At 31.3% G+C, this 14,024-nt stretch overlaps 1 protein-coding gene across 1 annotated transcript in view; it reads right to left on the bottom strand.

Moving 5' to 3' along the window:
- LOC147071893 (uncharacterized) overlaps positions 1-11,770 on the bottom strand; it is a 261,050-nt gene extending 249,280 nt beyond the window's left edge. The window contains exon 1 of the mRNA XM_085946419.1: positions 11,114-11,770. Coding sequence (XP_085802545.1) covers positions 11,114-11,122 — 9 coding nt within the window. The 5' untranslated portion in view covers positions 11,123-11,770. The remainder of the gene's footprint in view (positions 1-11,113) is intronic.
- Between the last annotated feature and the right edge of the window lie 2,254 nt (positions 11,771-14,024).

Raw genomic sequence — 14,024 nt, 5'->3', positions numbered from 1 at the left:
AACAGAATTTAAAAACGTTGTATATAAAAAGTTATTTTTATCTTGTAATTATTTTGTCTATACAACAACCTTCCAAATTCAAAACCTTAATCATTTAGTAGGTATTAAAATTAGTAGGCCATGTACAATATGTAATTTTTTACTCCACACTCATATTTAGGCTCCATATCGATAGAATAAGGTTTTTTAACGTCTTTGGTAACGATAGGTTAATTCAGTGACATAAAAACTTTGATTGGTGCATTAGGATTTTTCCACAGAGGCCAAAGTGAGAACATACCTAACACAAAATAGCCACCCCCATTGTTGATTTTCCCACAATACCTACTTGCTTTTTACAGCATATGTACGGAGAAGGGTCTGATTTGTTTCTGGGTAAGTAACCGATCCTCTGACAAGTCATAATATGCACAAAACTAGGGAATCCAATCCCGAGCCAAAATTCTGATCCCGGGATTTCGGGATTACAATTTGACAATCCCGGGATCCCGGGACTGGTCCCGGGATTGGGATTTTTTTCCATTGTTAATATAAAATTTTTATATTTACAAATAACATTGATAAAATCGGTCAAAAATAAATCTAGTATAATTTATACTATTTAAGACATTTATTGTTAATATTGTATACGTTAAATCTTGGAAATACACAAGTTTAATGGAGTAAATAATATTGTAATATAAATAATAATGTGAATTTAATATGAGATTGCTATTTCTGATAGTAAAGACCAGTGGCGAAGGGTGGAGGTAGGCTGTTAAGATTCGCTATAAATAGTGCACACTAAACTTTGATAGTCATATGTATTTGTTTTTATTGAAGTAACACTACAATTTACAGATGGTGTTAGTTAGTTTTTAAAAATCAATTAAACCCTGCCTAAACGAAACCATAATAGATTTGGTCTAATTTGGGCGATACGACAAAATTGTGCACACTTTTTCATTCATAGTTATTTGTTTTCGTTGGATTAAAAATACATATAACACATATTGTTGGTTCATTTTTTTAATTCATTAAGTCCTGCGTAAACCAAACTATAATAAATAAAAAATATTATTCTATCTATAAAATACTCAAAGTTACGTATGATTTAATTGCATAATTTTAGATATTTTATAGATAGACATGTAATTTTTGACTATTATCTATTATGGGTTGGTTTCTCAGGGTTTAATTGAATTTTAAAATCTAACCAACACTATCTGTAAATTGTAGTCTTATTTCAATGAAAACAAATATGTATGTATGAAAAAGTTTAATGTGCACTATTTATGGCGGATCTTAACAGCCTACCTCCACCCTTCGCCACTGGTAAAGACATAATGAATAGATCAGCGAGATTTAAAATAGTAAAGAAAATAATCATGGCGTACTTATGGCCTTTCCGCTTCATAAATCTAATTAGTCAGCCAAATATGAAACTGCCGTAAAACGTATGATATCATGGTGGAATTACTTTGTTAAAAGTGCGAAGCATTGTTTTTTTACCAATCTTTCTCATTTTTAATAATCTATGTGAAAAAATAAAATGAATCGGCAACCTACACATCAAACTTCATTCAAACTCAGTTTATTTCTAATGTAGTTATTTTGTATTAAAAGTATTTTTTCTGTTATATTTTCCATAAAAATTGATAAAAAAATCAATCCCGAAATCCCGGGATTATGTTTATCAATCCCGGGATTCATAGGTATCGAAAATAGCTCGGGATCCCGGGATCCCGGGATTCGGGATCCCGGGATTGGATTTCCTACACAAAACCATGCATGAGCATTTAACTGGTTCAGGCTTTAGGCTAGTCGCGACGCACACTTTGGGAACCGCTGCACTTATTAGATTGACTATACAAATAAAAAAATAAAAGAATGAAACTACACTATCCACGGTGGTGGTATAAGGTGCATAAAATATATATAAACTGTTTGAATACTGTATGAAATCTATAATAAATTTGCTTTCAATTAATTTGCATAAACAGACTACAAGAGACCACGTTACAAAAACCACTTTTTAATAAAACAACAGAAACCTGCGCTTTCCTAAAAAAATTTTTTTTTGAGAAAGTTCATAGAATACATTAATTAATTAAACTCACCTATTATGCTCGTAAAACCTCAGACACATAAATTGTATTCGATGAGGTGTCTTTCTCTGAAGCTAAGTTAAAAAAATATCTTTCCTTATTTCTGTGTACTGAATAAAATTACAAAACTGTGAAGATATTTTAAATGTATGTTTGGATTTGAGGTTGAAACATATTGGGGGGGACACATTTAATATAATAGCTTAATCGAGAATTTACTGTACGTAGGTACATAATAGTGTGTATATGTAAGTATGTACTATGGATATCACAGAATAATTACTAGATAAAACTTTTTATATACAACGTTTTTAAATTCTGTTGAACCATATAAACTTGACTTGACTAGCTTAAACGATCAAAAAAAATGTACTCGACATGTCATATTGATTTCCATAGTAACGCACGTATATATTAATAATTTAGTTGCTAGGATCCCAGACCCCTAGCATCCAATAATGGTGTCGAAATAACTTTTCATACAAAACTGAATTAACTGAAAATGAATTCAATTCTACTTAAAGATGGCTAAAAGTATTTAAAAAATGCATTGGCATCGTGTTCTGATATATTATAAAAGTTTCAAATGTCTAGCTAGTCGGGAAGTTAGTTAAAAATTGATTGCAAGATTTGTACCGGACAAAGAACCACCGGACAAATAAGAATACGAGCTAAGAGAAACGTTGTAAAAATAAAAATATATAGTCGCTGTTTTAGGTAACGGATAGGCATCTTTAATTTCTAGTTACCAGAATTATAATGTGAATAAATATGTAATAATAATACACCTATTTATATACTAAACCAGTTTTCTTCCATAATAAATAATTGGTATAGAAAATAAATTAATTTCCACGAGATATGGTAACGAGACATACCACGTACCATCTCGCGAGATTCTCACAGATATGTTTGTGACGTACCTATATATATACCTATTTTATTTTAATATATTGATTATATATAAAGTCCACAATGATAACATTTATGAATAATAATTATTATCTCTTTCTGTCTAAAAGTATGTGCTAACTCGTTTATTACAAAGATATAGTAGCATAACATACAAACGCTTTATGTAGTAATATCGCCCGATAAAAAATGCAATAAATACATTTCGCAGCAAATTATCATTTAGTGATGTTTTACATTTAATTGGTTTTTAGTTTTTTTTTTAAATAGCGTATTTGATAATATTATTAAATTATTATTATGACCTGTTGGACATATTCTTTTCACCTGTAATATTTATATTGACGATAATAAATAATTCACAATGAAGCTACATGGTACATAGATACCTACTTATCACGTCATAATAATAATAACTCTATAATAATATTAATAATTATTAAAAATAACATTAAATTAAAGGTTATTTCTAAGGTCATTCGTCTGGTTATTAAGTAATTAATTATTTTAATGAATAATAACAATGTCAAATATCGTATACTGTATGTACATCAGTACGAAAGCTTTTAAAAAGCCTTCTTCTGTGTAGGTAGATGGAACATTTAGCTAATGAAGGTGAAGCTGAAACAATGTCACTGAGACTACATATTACTAAACTATTATTCACATTGCAGATTACTTTAACTCAAGATTCACGTTTGTGATTTGAGATATGCAAGGGTTTCCGTTATTATAACATAGCATAGGTGAGTTAGTATACCTATAATGGTAATGGAATGGGCGTCGGGACGGCGGCTTAGGGACGTCATTGGTCTCGTGATAATTATTATCTATGTATTTAAATATTGACCTACACTTACCTGTTAAATAGATATTAGGCGTATTAAAAAAATATACCTCAAATGACCGTAGGTACAGTTATATATTTAAGTAAATATGTTATTGTGGAAAGATCTATTTTCGTCGCTAAAGTTTAAAAAAAACTCAGAATGTATCTCAAAACAACATCAGATAACATTCTTTTGTATTATCATTCTCTCGAGGGATTATTTAAAAGCTTTGAATACAAAACAGACTTTCAAAAGGAGTGGCATCGTATCAGCGGAATAATAGAAAGTAAATACATAACAGTATTGTCTTAGAGTGGGCTGAATATTGAATCGATCGACATGCTATTCGCGAAGCGCTATGCATAACAATTAATAACAATACACATTTTCCTTATTACGATCATTATACGCTCATATAGCTGACAGCAAAGAGGTAACTAAGTATGGCGTCAAATGCTTACTGACGTGAAATTTCCATGTAGTTTCAGAAAATTCGAAAAACCGCCGTGATTTATTTACTCCGTATCGAAATAAAATCAAAAACAGCGGACGGGTCGATTCATAGACATTTCTAATAGGAATCGCGCACGCTGCCGATTACTCCATTCTGGCCATTGGGTGAATGACATTTTTTTTTAAATCTAGGTATATACTTATAGAAAAAATTTGTTATTTTAGACGCAACTCGATTTTTTAAAGAAAGTACTAATCTGCGCTAGTATTAAGAAGTAACAATATAAAATTGTTAAATTTTCAAAACTAAATATATTTTATGAATGAAGAAAATTTTATATTCGGTTTAGGTCTCTTGAAAGATAAGGAAATGTTTTTTTTAATTAAATATTTGCGAACAAAATTACCTCACTTCTGTCGCGTGTGCTTGCCAACGCATACACACACACACTATGACACACCACCAATAAAACTCACAAGAAACCCCACTAATCAACACCCTCGAAACCCCATGTCTCCTAAAGTACTATAGATTCGATGATCAGCGCTGAAGACTGTAGAGGCAATGAACTTTTAATAATAATTATTAGTGAGACAGTTAAGGCGTTTAATACAATAATTGAGTACTTTTAGCCTATATAAATGAATCAACACATTTAAGTTTTTTTTTACCAATACATGGATGCGGGTTAAATATTTTACTCGTCCATATGATGTTTTCGTATTTTATATTATGAAAGTGAAGCAAAAAAATGTTTAATAAGATTAATAATTAAATTATCTAGCAAACTGTATAGTATAAATGACATATTTAAATATTTAAAAAAAAAACCAATGCATCTAGCGTTTCGTGGTTCATATAACTTCGAATTTTCGTGCAAAAATTGTTTACAACTGAAAACACTGGTTCACTGGCCAGCCGCTGACGTTGGTCGAACTGTCATCAAAGATCTATCTAGAATCTAGATCTATCATACTAGTATGTATTACTACGTATGGGGTGCGTTTTCCCGTTGAATCTAAGCAAGGGCATTATTATTTTTATTTACAAACAATGCATTTAATGCTGCCAACACAAAGCATGTTACGAGTATTTTATAGCCACCGGTTACTAAAAGTTCCGGAATCACTATCAAGTGTTGTAATAACAAAATACAATCTCTTTTTGTTTTCCACTAACTAAGCTAGTAGAAAAAACATGGTAAAATCTTTAATAAAAAAATCGGTCGTGAAACAATTTAAAAACACTATTGATTAAAAATTAATTAACTTCAACTTGGCTATTGACATTTAACAAATAATGAGTGAGGTAATGGTTGATGTTGGTACATTAAGGCCAAGGAACTGGCTTTACTGATTTAAAACTATATAATATAATTATCATTATTTCTTCTATATTTTGAACATTATACCAAATAATATATTAATCATTAAATAGTTTTCACATGCGCAGATGACAGCTAATTAATATTCACAGCGAACCTAGACGAACTGATTTCACTAGAATATAGTATTATTATTTTCGACGATGTAAACACTAAACGCTGTAAATGACTAAATAATCTAAAAATATGGCATCAATTCTCATGCAGAACCGGTTCTGGTTTGAAGATTCTCGGATCTTGTCATTAATCTGTCATTAACTGTAAACATAACACTTATTAAAACTAATACGGAACTTCATTCTGCTTTTATGTTCGTATTTTGCAGAAAATGTGCAGATACTACAAATGGTTTTTCCGAACAGCCACCGAAAGAATTATATGAACATTTGGTGTTAATTTTCAACTACTTATATTAGACATAAACGTTTTTACATCAATAATACTCAAATACATCATTTACAAGTAGAACACGTTTTTGACAGAGCCTACATCAAATAACATAACTAACTGTTTCTTTTATTCAACGAATAATTCACAAGATTTAAGAATGTAAGTACCTACTTTGATTATATAATAAACAAAAACCGATTATCTATAGTAGCTTGATTTGGAAGAACGCTGATGAGCAGGTATTAAAGGAAAATAGTTAATTAATTTTTTTCGTAATTAGTATGTCACCTTGTAGCATGGTGGACAATGCGCACGGGGCGTAAACCCAAGAGATGCAGGTTCGATCCTGCCGGGTGTCTTATTTTTTTCAAAAAGATTTTTCCTATTGGTTATAATATATTTTCTCAGAAGTGTTTTTCAAAATTATGTATGTTAAATAACATAACCGTAACACGATAGGTTGTGTCACAAATTTTATCTATTCGCCCTTCCCGTCAACCTTCGGCTGGGTGTAGTATTCCTGCAACCCCTAATAATTAATGATGCGCCATGTTTGTATTCATTATCACATTTTAAAATAATATACATGTCGGTGTCGGTAAAAGTGTTCATAAAAACTGGTCGAAAGTATGGACAAAGCGGCGTACTTCATACGGAACGGAACGGATAACATTTGCATATTATAGTGCGTTGGAAGGTACATTCCATAATAATGATGATTATACACGTATGTGCGTTAGCAATATAAAATATTATTCGTACATCTCAATTAATTACAATAACTATTTCGTGCATATTCAAAAAATACTCTACCTATCAAACTAACAAGTAATCAACCACCCGGTATATAAAACACAACCCAAGTCACAACAAATAATAACTCTGGAATGAATCTGGGTTTCAATAGTTTTCTTATTTTGTAGTCAGGATAATGGCGTTAACGTGGAATACGTTTTAACAATCGTAACACCGACAAAAAAAACGTTAATTATTACTATTTTCAATCATGTTTTGTTACGATAGAATAATATTACATATTATATTATGCATTATGTTTGGAGCACTGGCTTCTACAAGATCAATGAACCAGACATCAGCAATACTTAACGACTCGTCACGTATTTTACAACTAAAAGTTTTCTTGGTTAGTTTTTAGTGTTTACTTATGGCGACTGTTATATTGTTATAAGTTATAACTAACTTATGAACAAACGTTACAAATTAATTTACTACCTGTAATGTACACTGTGTACTGGAAATGTACCTATAATAGAAAATTCCTATACAAATCTCGCCAATTAAAAGTAAGCTGTACACATAATATCGTGGGTATTCTGGCAATACGGCGTACCTGTCTACAAAATTACTTTACAAGAAATCCAAAAAACTTATTCAAGTATTAATCTATAGTCCAGCGATGCACAAGCTGCGGCCCAAAATGGCATTTGTTGCGGCTCAAAATAACAAGTACTTCATCACCAAATTTATCATTGAATACGACAAAATTCTAATTTCCTATACTAAATTCTATTGTGCAAATACATATGCACGTAATGCAGAGTGGAGAGTGCTTGAAGTAACTGAGTAGCTGATATATTATAACTATTAAATTTAAAATTATAAAATGTATGTCTCGTCTAGTATATTACATATATCATTATTTTTCAACACTTTTACCCACTGCGGCCCATGTTAAATTAGAAAATGGATAAATCGGCCCTTCTTTCAAAATAAATAGGATGTGCACCAGTGATCTAAGCGAATAATCGAATTGAAGTGTGTGTGCGTGTGAAAGGATCTCTAGTTTAAAAAAACCCACTCGCAAAAATTAAGAGTAGGTAAAATGGTCTAATAGCAGCGGTGGAGTGATGTATGTAAGTCGAGGGACGCGCGCCTGACCCAACCATTGTCTGTCTCATCAATTGAAACAATTTATTTTTTCATCCATTCATGTATTTCTGTATTCCACACGGACAGTTGCAAGCTCTCGTTATTTTTAAATAGAGGTAAAAAATGTTTTTTTGCATTGAACTTGTGTAATATGATTACTTGATTACATTTTTTATTTTCATTCAACTATTTTCATTTTAACTAGGTATGTACTTAAACTGCTTTAAAATGTAGATACGAAATTTTGCTGTTAAAATATTTTTTTTGTTAGACTATTTATTTTTGATAATACTTACAATTTTTTTCCCATGTAGGAAAATTATCACCCATCAACAATAGGGTTTTATTGAGTACCTACGTAGGACAATTATTATTGTTATGTGATATTGATTGGTAACGTATTCACGTAAAATATGTTATATTTGGACAAAAATATCGCATAGTTCATAAGACAAAATATTCCCAGAATTCCCACGTATTATGTCGACACGATTACAAAGTGACAAATTATTAAGTTTGTTCTTTCAAAGGAAAAGTAAAATATAAACTATCAGAAAAATTGTGTAAACATTGTTATATTATGATAGACTAGCAAGCAATAAAATAAAACATAGTATTACAAAATAAGAACGAAATTTGAGTGTTATTTTAACTCATACCTACATAAAAGAGGCGTTAGAAACGTGAAAAATTACGTTTTTAGACTATCCACTGACTTTTATTATTGCTATTATTTTTATCTTATTTACTCATCTATATTTCTTACACGCATCAATCACAACTGTAAATATCGACCATTATTATAATGCTGTCGTATTGTCGAGATATATTGCTTTAATGGATTTTCGGGGACTTTCTCCTCTTATCAGATAGATTTTATGGTGAATCGTTCTATCAATTAGGTACATTTTTCTTCTAAATTAAACAATTGTTATAATTTGTAATCAGTAATCACTAATCACAATCACTTAATCAGTTATCGAATCACTAATCAGCTGATAAGACGCAAGACCGGTGGCACGATTAACTAACTGATAATAGAACATATTTATGAAATAACTACTGAATCAAAATAAATAGTGTATTAAGGATTGGGACAACTGGACGCCAGGACAATTGAACACCGCACTGTCATAGATAGACACGTATACAGAACATAGACGAGGAATTTTAACCAGTTTCTATCTACTACTTAGTAGTTTTAATTCATTTTATTCTTAACATAATGTTTTTTTTATTGAGGATTGAGAATAATTACCATGCCTTAGGCTTTATATAAAGAGTGTTTATGTGCACGATTAAATCATTATTTACGTGTGCATATTTAAATTATCACCAACTATTAAATCATAATACTTAATAATTTTAATTTAAATCTTAATAATATTAAATATTTTATTTAAAAGTAGGTACCCATAAGTACCTAACATCTATTTATTTTCGAATTCCGTGGCGTCCAGTTGTCCCGGCGCCAAATCGTGCTAGCCCGTGTATTAATAATTCTTGAATAAATTAATCAATATTAAGTTATGTTTTTTTTTTTTTTTTGAATTATTAATAACCATGTCCTTGCTTTTTCGTACAAGGTGGTTTGTTAGTAATTTTGAACAATCACAAACACCCAGGCTTTGAGAAAAACACATAAATGTTTTTGTCATGACCGGGAATCGAACCCAGAACTCTCGGGTGGAAGGCCAGCGCCTTATCCACTGCACCACGAGAGCCGCCTTATTAAGTTATGTTATGTTGTCATATTTTTCTTTATAATTGTTATTGTACTGTTTATAACGTGGAAAATTGTAAGGTCATTCGGTGGACGTAGAGACCGAGAACAGTGGAAGGAGGGGAGATCTTCATTCACCAATGAATCAAACCCAGCTGATGATATATAGCGATGATTGAACACGTAGTATCGTGCAAGTTGCAAAATTGCATGCACGGATCAAAAAAGTTCAGAAGACTCTGAATTTTCACGCAGCTGCGCAGTAGAATTTTGTAGCGAACCTACCGGAAAAAATACGAACTACACCGCACAAAGCATTTTGACGTTTACAATTTTTCACAACCAGTCAAATAACACCATAAAAATGACAACAACGCGTCTCGCTTACGCTTGAGAATGATATTGCCGAGACAGTCAGCACTTTTACGTGTAAACAATTATTATCGCGATAGTTGAATTTACACAACCTATTGGTGCCAGTAAATCTATGCACGTGTAACAGGCGCTATAATATTAGAAAGAATAAATTCGTCACCGCCGCGGATGTAGGTATATTCACTGTTTCTTTTACTTTCTTAATTACAGATAGGAATAAAATAGTCCTAGAAAATAGTATGACCACATCCGAGTGTTTTTATTAACGAACTGATCATTTTCCAACATATTTAATCTCGGAATTATTAATAAAAAAAATACGTTAAAATACTCTATTACCATATAAGTACCTACTCAATTTTAAACTTAAATGATTCGGTAGGTACTCGTACCATCTACAACTACCCCATGCTTAAAATAAACTACTACAATACTACAATATCTGCTGTTATCTTTTTTAATGTTATATTTTAATTTCATAATCGGCACTATTAATTTACATTTTTTACAATTTTGCAGGTTATGCTAGTCCAAGGTGAACATCTTTATACTCAGCATTTTTTTTTTATTATTTACCTGTGATCAAGGGTGCTTGGAATGTAAGGGTAAACTCAGGCTTCAACAATAAATGGACCGCAAGCCATTCGACATATAGCGTCTTTTACCTGTCGTTTGGTAATTCAATAATGTATATTTTACCTAATATTAAATAAAATAAATTTGATGTCAGTCTATAACTTATGTCTTATATGAATTATTCAAATTAGAAGAAGTAATTCTTAACTGTAAAAGAATGGTAGACTTTTTTTAAACAAACACTGCACCAAAACATGTTAACATATTATTGTATAGTTTAATGTTTAATAAAATTGTACAACTATAAACATTTGATTTAATCGTTATTAGTAAATAAACGGAAGGCGGAACAAATTTTATGTTAAACTATGGCAATTAGTTAGGGTGTTTTATTTTTTTCTCGTGATAAAAACTCTTAAGTAATAATTATGGCAGGTATTTAAAAAAATATATAAACTCGTAAATATTATGTGTATAAAACAAATAACTTACCATTAACATCTTTCTGGTCAAGCAATCCCATATAATTTAACTCTTTTGGTTAATTTCTTGTATTCACACCAAAAATTCACAAAACACTATTAGACAAAAAAGTAAACTCTATAAAGCACTATAAATAGTATTAAAACATATTTAATTTACACACAAAATTGTATTTCTTTTATTGCTGAATATGCATAAAATTACAATGAGAAATTCACACACAGACAATTATATTATTTGCATCACAGATAGTTGTTCAACTTTCAAAACCCACGTTAACAAAAAGAGGTAATTTTGTTATTGATAATTTTGAACAGTTTATGTTCTCCACAATAGGTGAATTCAATTCATGTAAACAATTTGCGCAACTTACTACTGAAAGAAACTGTGAAAACTATGAGTTTAATTTGGTGAAAATTATGAAGACGTATGCGCACGCACAACAAATTTGTCTAACTGTCAAATTCAAAACACGAACAATCCAAAATTGGCGGTCAATTACAAAATAACAACAATGTCTACGCGGACGTGTCAAACTTTTACCAAATATGAAAACTTTTGATTGTTTTACAAATCGAGAGTATCTGATTCAACGACGACCGGCCATGTTATTTTGTTTGACGCCAACACGGGCAGACCTCACGACGGCGATGCCACTTGAATACTAAAATGTGAGAAAAATATTTTATGCTCTCGCGGCGTTATTTTACTCTGCGATTAGCCTTCTTTCCAATAGTGAAAAGGCTTAAACGACACACTCGGAAAACATACTGCACTTTTAAAAAATCTGAACAATAAAATAATAAAACAATCAACAATATTCACCCAACCAATACTGAAAACAATATTGTATTAATATACCTCTTAATTATAAATGAATTTTAAAATATTTTTTAATATACTTATTAGAATATTAAGTAGAATCTACTCAGCGTTTCCCAGACTGTTAACATGCTAGGACCCCTCTGTATAAATAGAATTTAGTGGTGTACCCCACAGCACACTAATGTACCTAATACCAAATTATACATGAGAAGCATATTGAAGATGCTGAACATGAAAATCTCAAAACTTTATGTTACGTCTTCCTACTGACCTACTAGAAAAAGTGTGTTCCAAATTATTCAGGTGTACGGACATATACTTTTTATGACTTTTTTAATTTTCAAAAATATGATATTTCCCATAAAACTTTAATACGAAATTGGTAATTTTAAATACGCTTCAATTTTTTTACCACAATTTTAGGAAACGCTTATGTACATAATCATAATAATATTCGTAAATGCAATAGCGAAAATGATTAATTTTCGAATAAATTCAGGAGAGACAAAAATTCTTTGCAGTTTTCTCTCGCGTGATTCGAATATGAGTATTCCTCGTACCTGTATGTTTCATACGTGGTTTTGTTTACATCAGCCATTCTCAAAGTGGGCGATAACGCCCCCTTGTGGGTGCTGGAGGCTTTCAGGGGGGCAGTAGAAGGCTCGAAGAAAATTAGAGGGCGTTAAGGAAATCTAAAGGGGAAACGGCAGACAAATTCTATCTGTAAAAATCCGAAAAATTTGAGTTTTTTATTAACAAACTCGTCGAAACCATCAGATTCATCCTTCACATTAGATAAGTTTTAAATTCAAAGCCTTCTTTCAGTGATAATAAAAATACTTCTAAATATGATTAAGTATGAGTTTTATTTCCTCTCATTGAAACATTCTTTGATCTCAGAAATAGGATATGGGTCTATCCTATCCATATAATAATGCATGTTTAAAAATTATATTTTCAATAACGGTTTTTAAGATACGCAACAGATGGTACTCGTAATATAAAAAGGTAAGTTAAACAATTTGGGGGGCACTAGTTTTTGTTTAAATCTCAAAGTGGGCGGTGGTCGAAATAAGTTTGAGAACCTGTGGTTTATATTAAGTAGTATGCATGACTGATGAGTGGTATTGCTATACCAATAACTTGGAATCTATCGATTGATCCTGAGTTTTTAAATACACCAACGTGACTTGTCACACTTGTGTATTTTTATTTGGCTTTACTCACTACTATTAAATTCACCTACCTGCTACAGTGACGTTTCTGGGTAAATATTTGGAATGCCGTTCCCTTTTTAGTTTCAAATTGTCTGAAAATTCGTTAGATAGAATACCTATTTTATCATATATTTTCGGCTACCAATCTTAAACAGACAAGACGTAGGTGCGCCAAAAATCTTTAAATTTACGAACAGGTAATGTACCTATTGAGAATTAGAACATTTCCACGAAGACTATTTTCAAATAGCGGTCATTTTACGCATGTGGAGGTCTCTTGTGCTGACAGGTTTGGAGGTATCCTTTGTGAACATGTTGTATGTGCGATTAACCGTCTAATAAAATAAAATATCCGTAAATTGTATAACAGCATTGATAATATACCAGCTATGAAGTTTAACCAGTGTTTTCTTGAGTTATCGACTTTCTTTCTCTACCATAACTTCTTGGTTACTCCACGTCTATGAGATTCCTGCCTGTTCCTCCACATTAATGAACCTCCACTTCCAAGTGCCTGAGCTAGTCAGGAAGTCGGAGGCCTTCACGTCCTTACAATACATACAACAACAATTATGTTGTCAGGATTTGTTATCCTTTAACTATTTTTTTAAACTAAGATGTCGATACTTTCTAATGAACTGATCGCATTGTCTGCTCCATTGAAAATCATCACTGTTCTCAAAAGTTGTAATATTTGTATTCGCTCCTGGCCTGCCTGCCTCCACGGGACGTCACTGTCTACATACTTACAGTTTTAATAGTATGTCATATGAATCGAAAATACTGAAAAAATACGTATTCTCTACCCTCTCTATTTTACAAACCCTTCATTATTGTTCAATAATAATAATAATATGATGTTGCCATGTCGAAGTATC

Source organism: Rhyacophila brunnea, unplaced genomic scaffold (genome assembly GCF_057557595.1).
Source record: "Rhyacophila brunnea isolate RB1 unplaced genomic scaffold, BYU_Rbru_1.0 scaffold_2, whole genome shotgun sequence".
Taxonomy (NCBI): domain Eukaryota; kingdom Metazoa; phylum Arthropoda; class Insecta; order Trichoptera; family Rhyacophilidae; genus Rhyacophila; species Rhyacophila brunnea.
The sequence above is the reverse complement of the archived record's forward strand: the minus strand, read 5'-3'. Positions and strand labels throughout refer to the sequence as shown.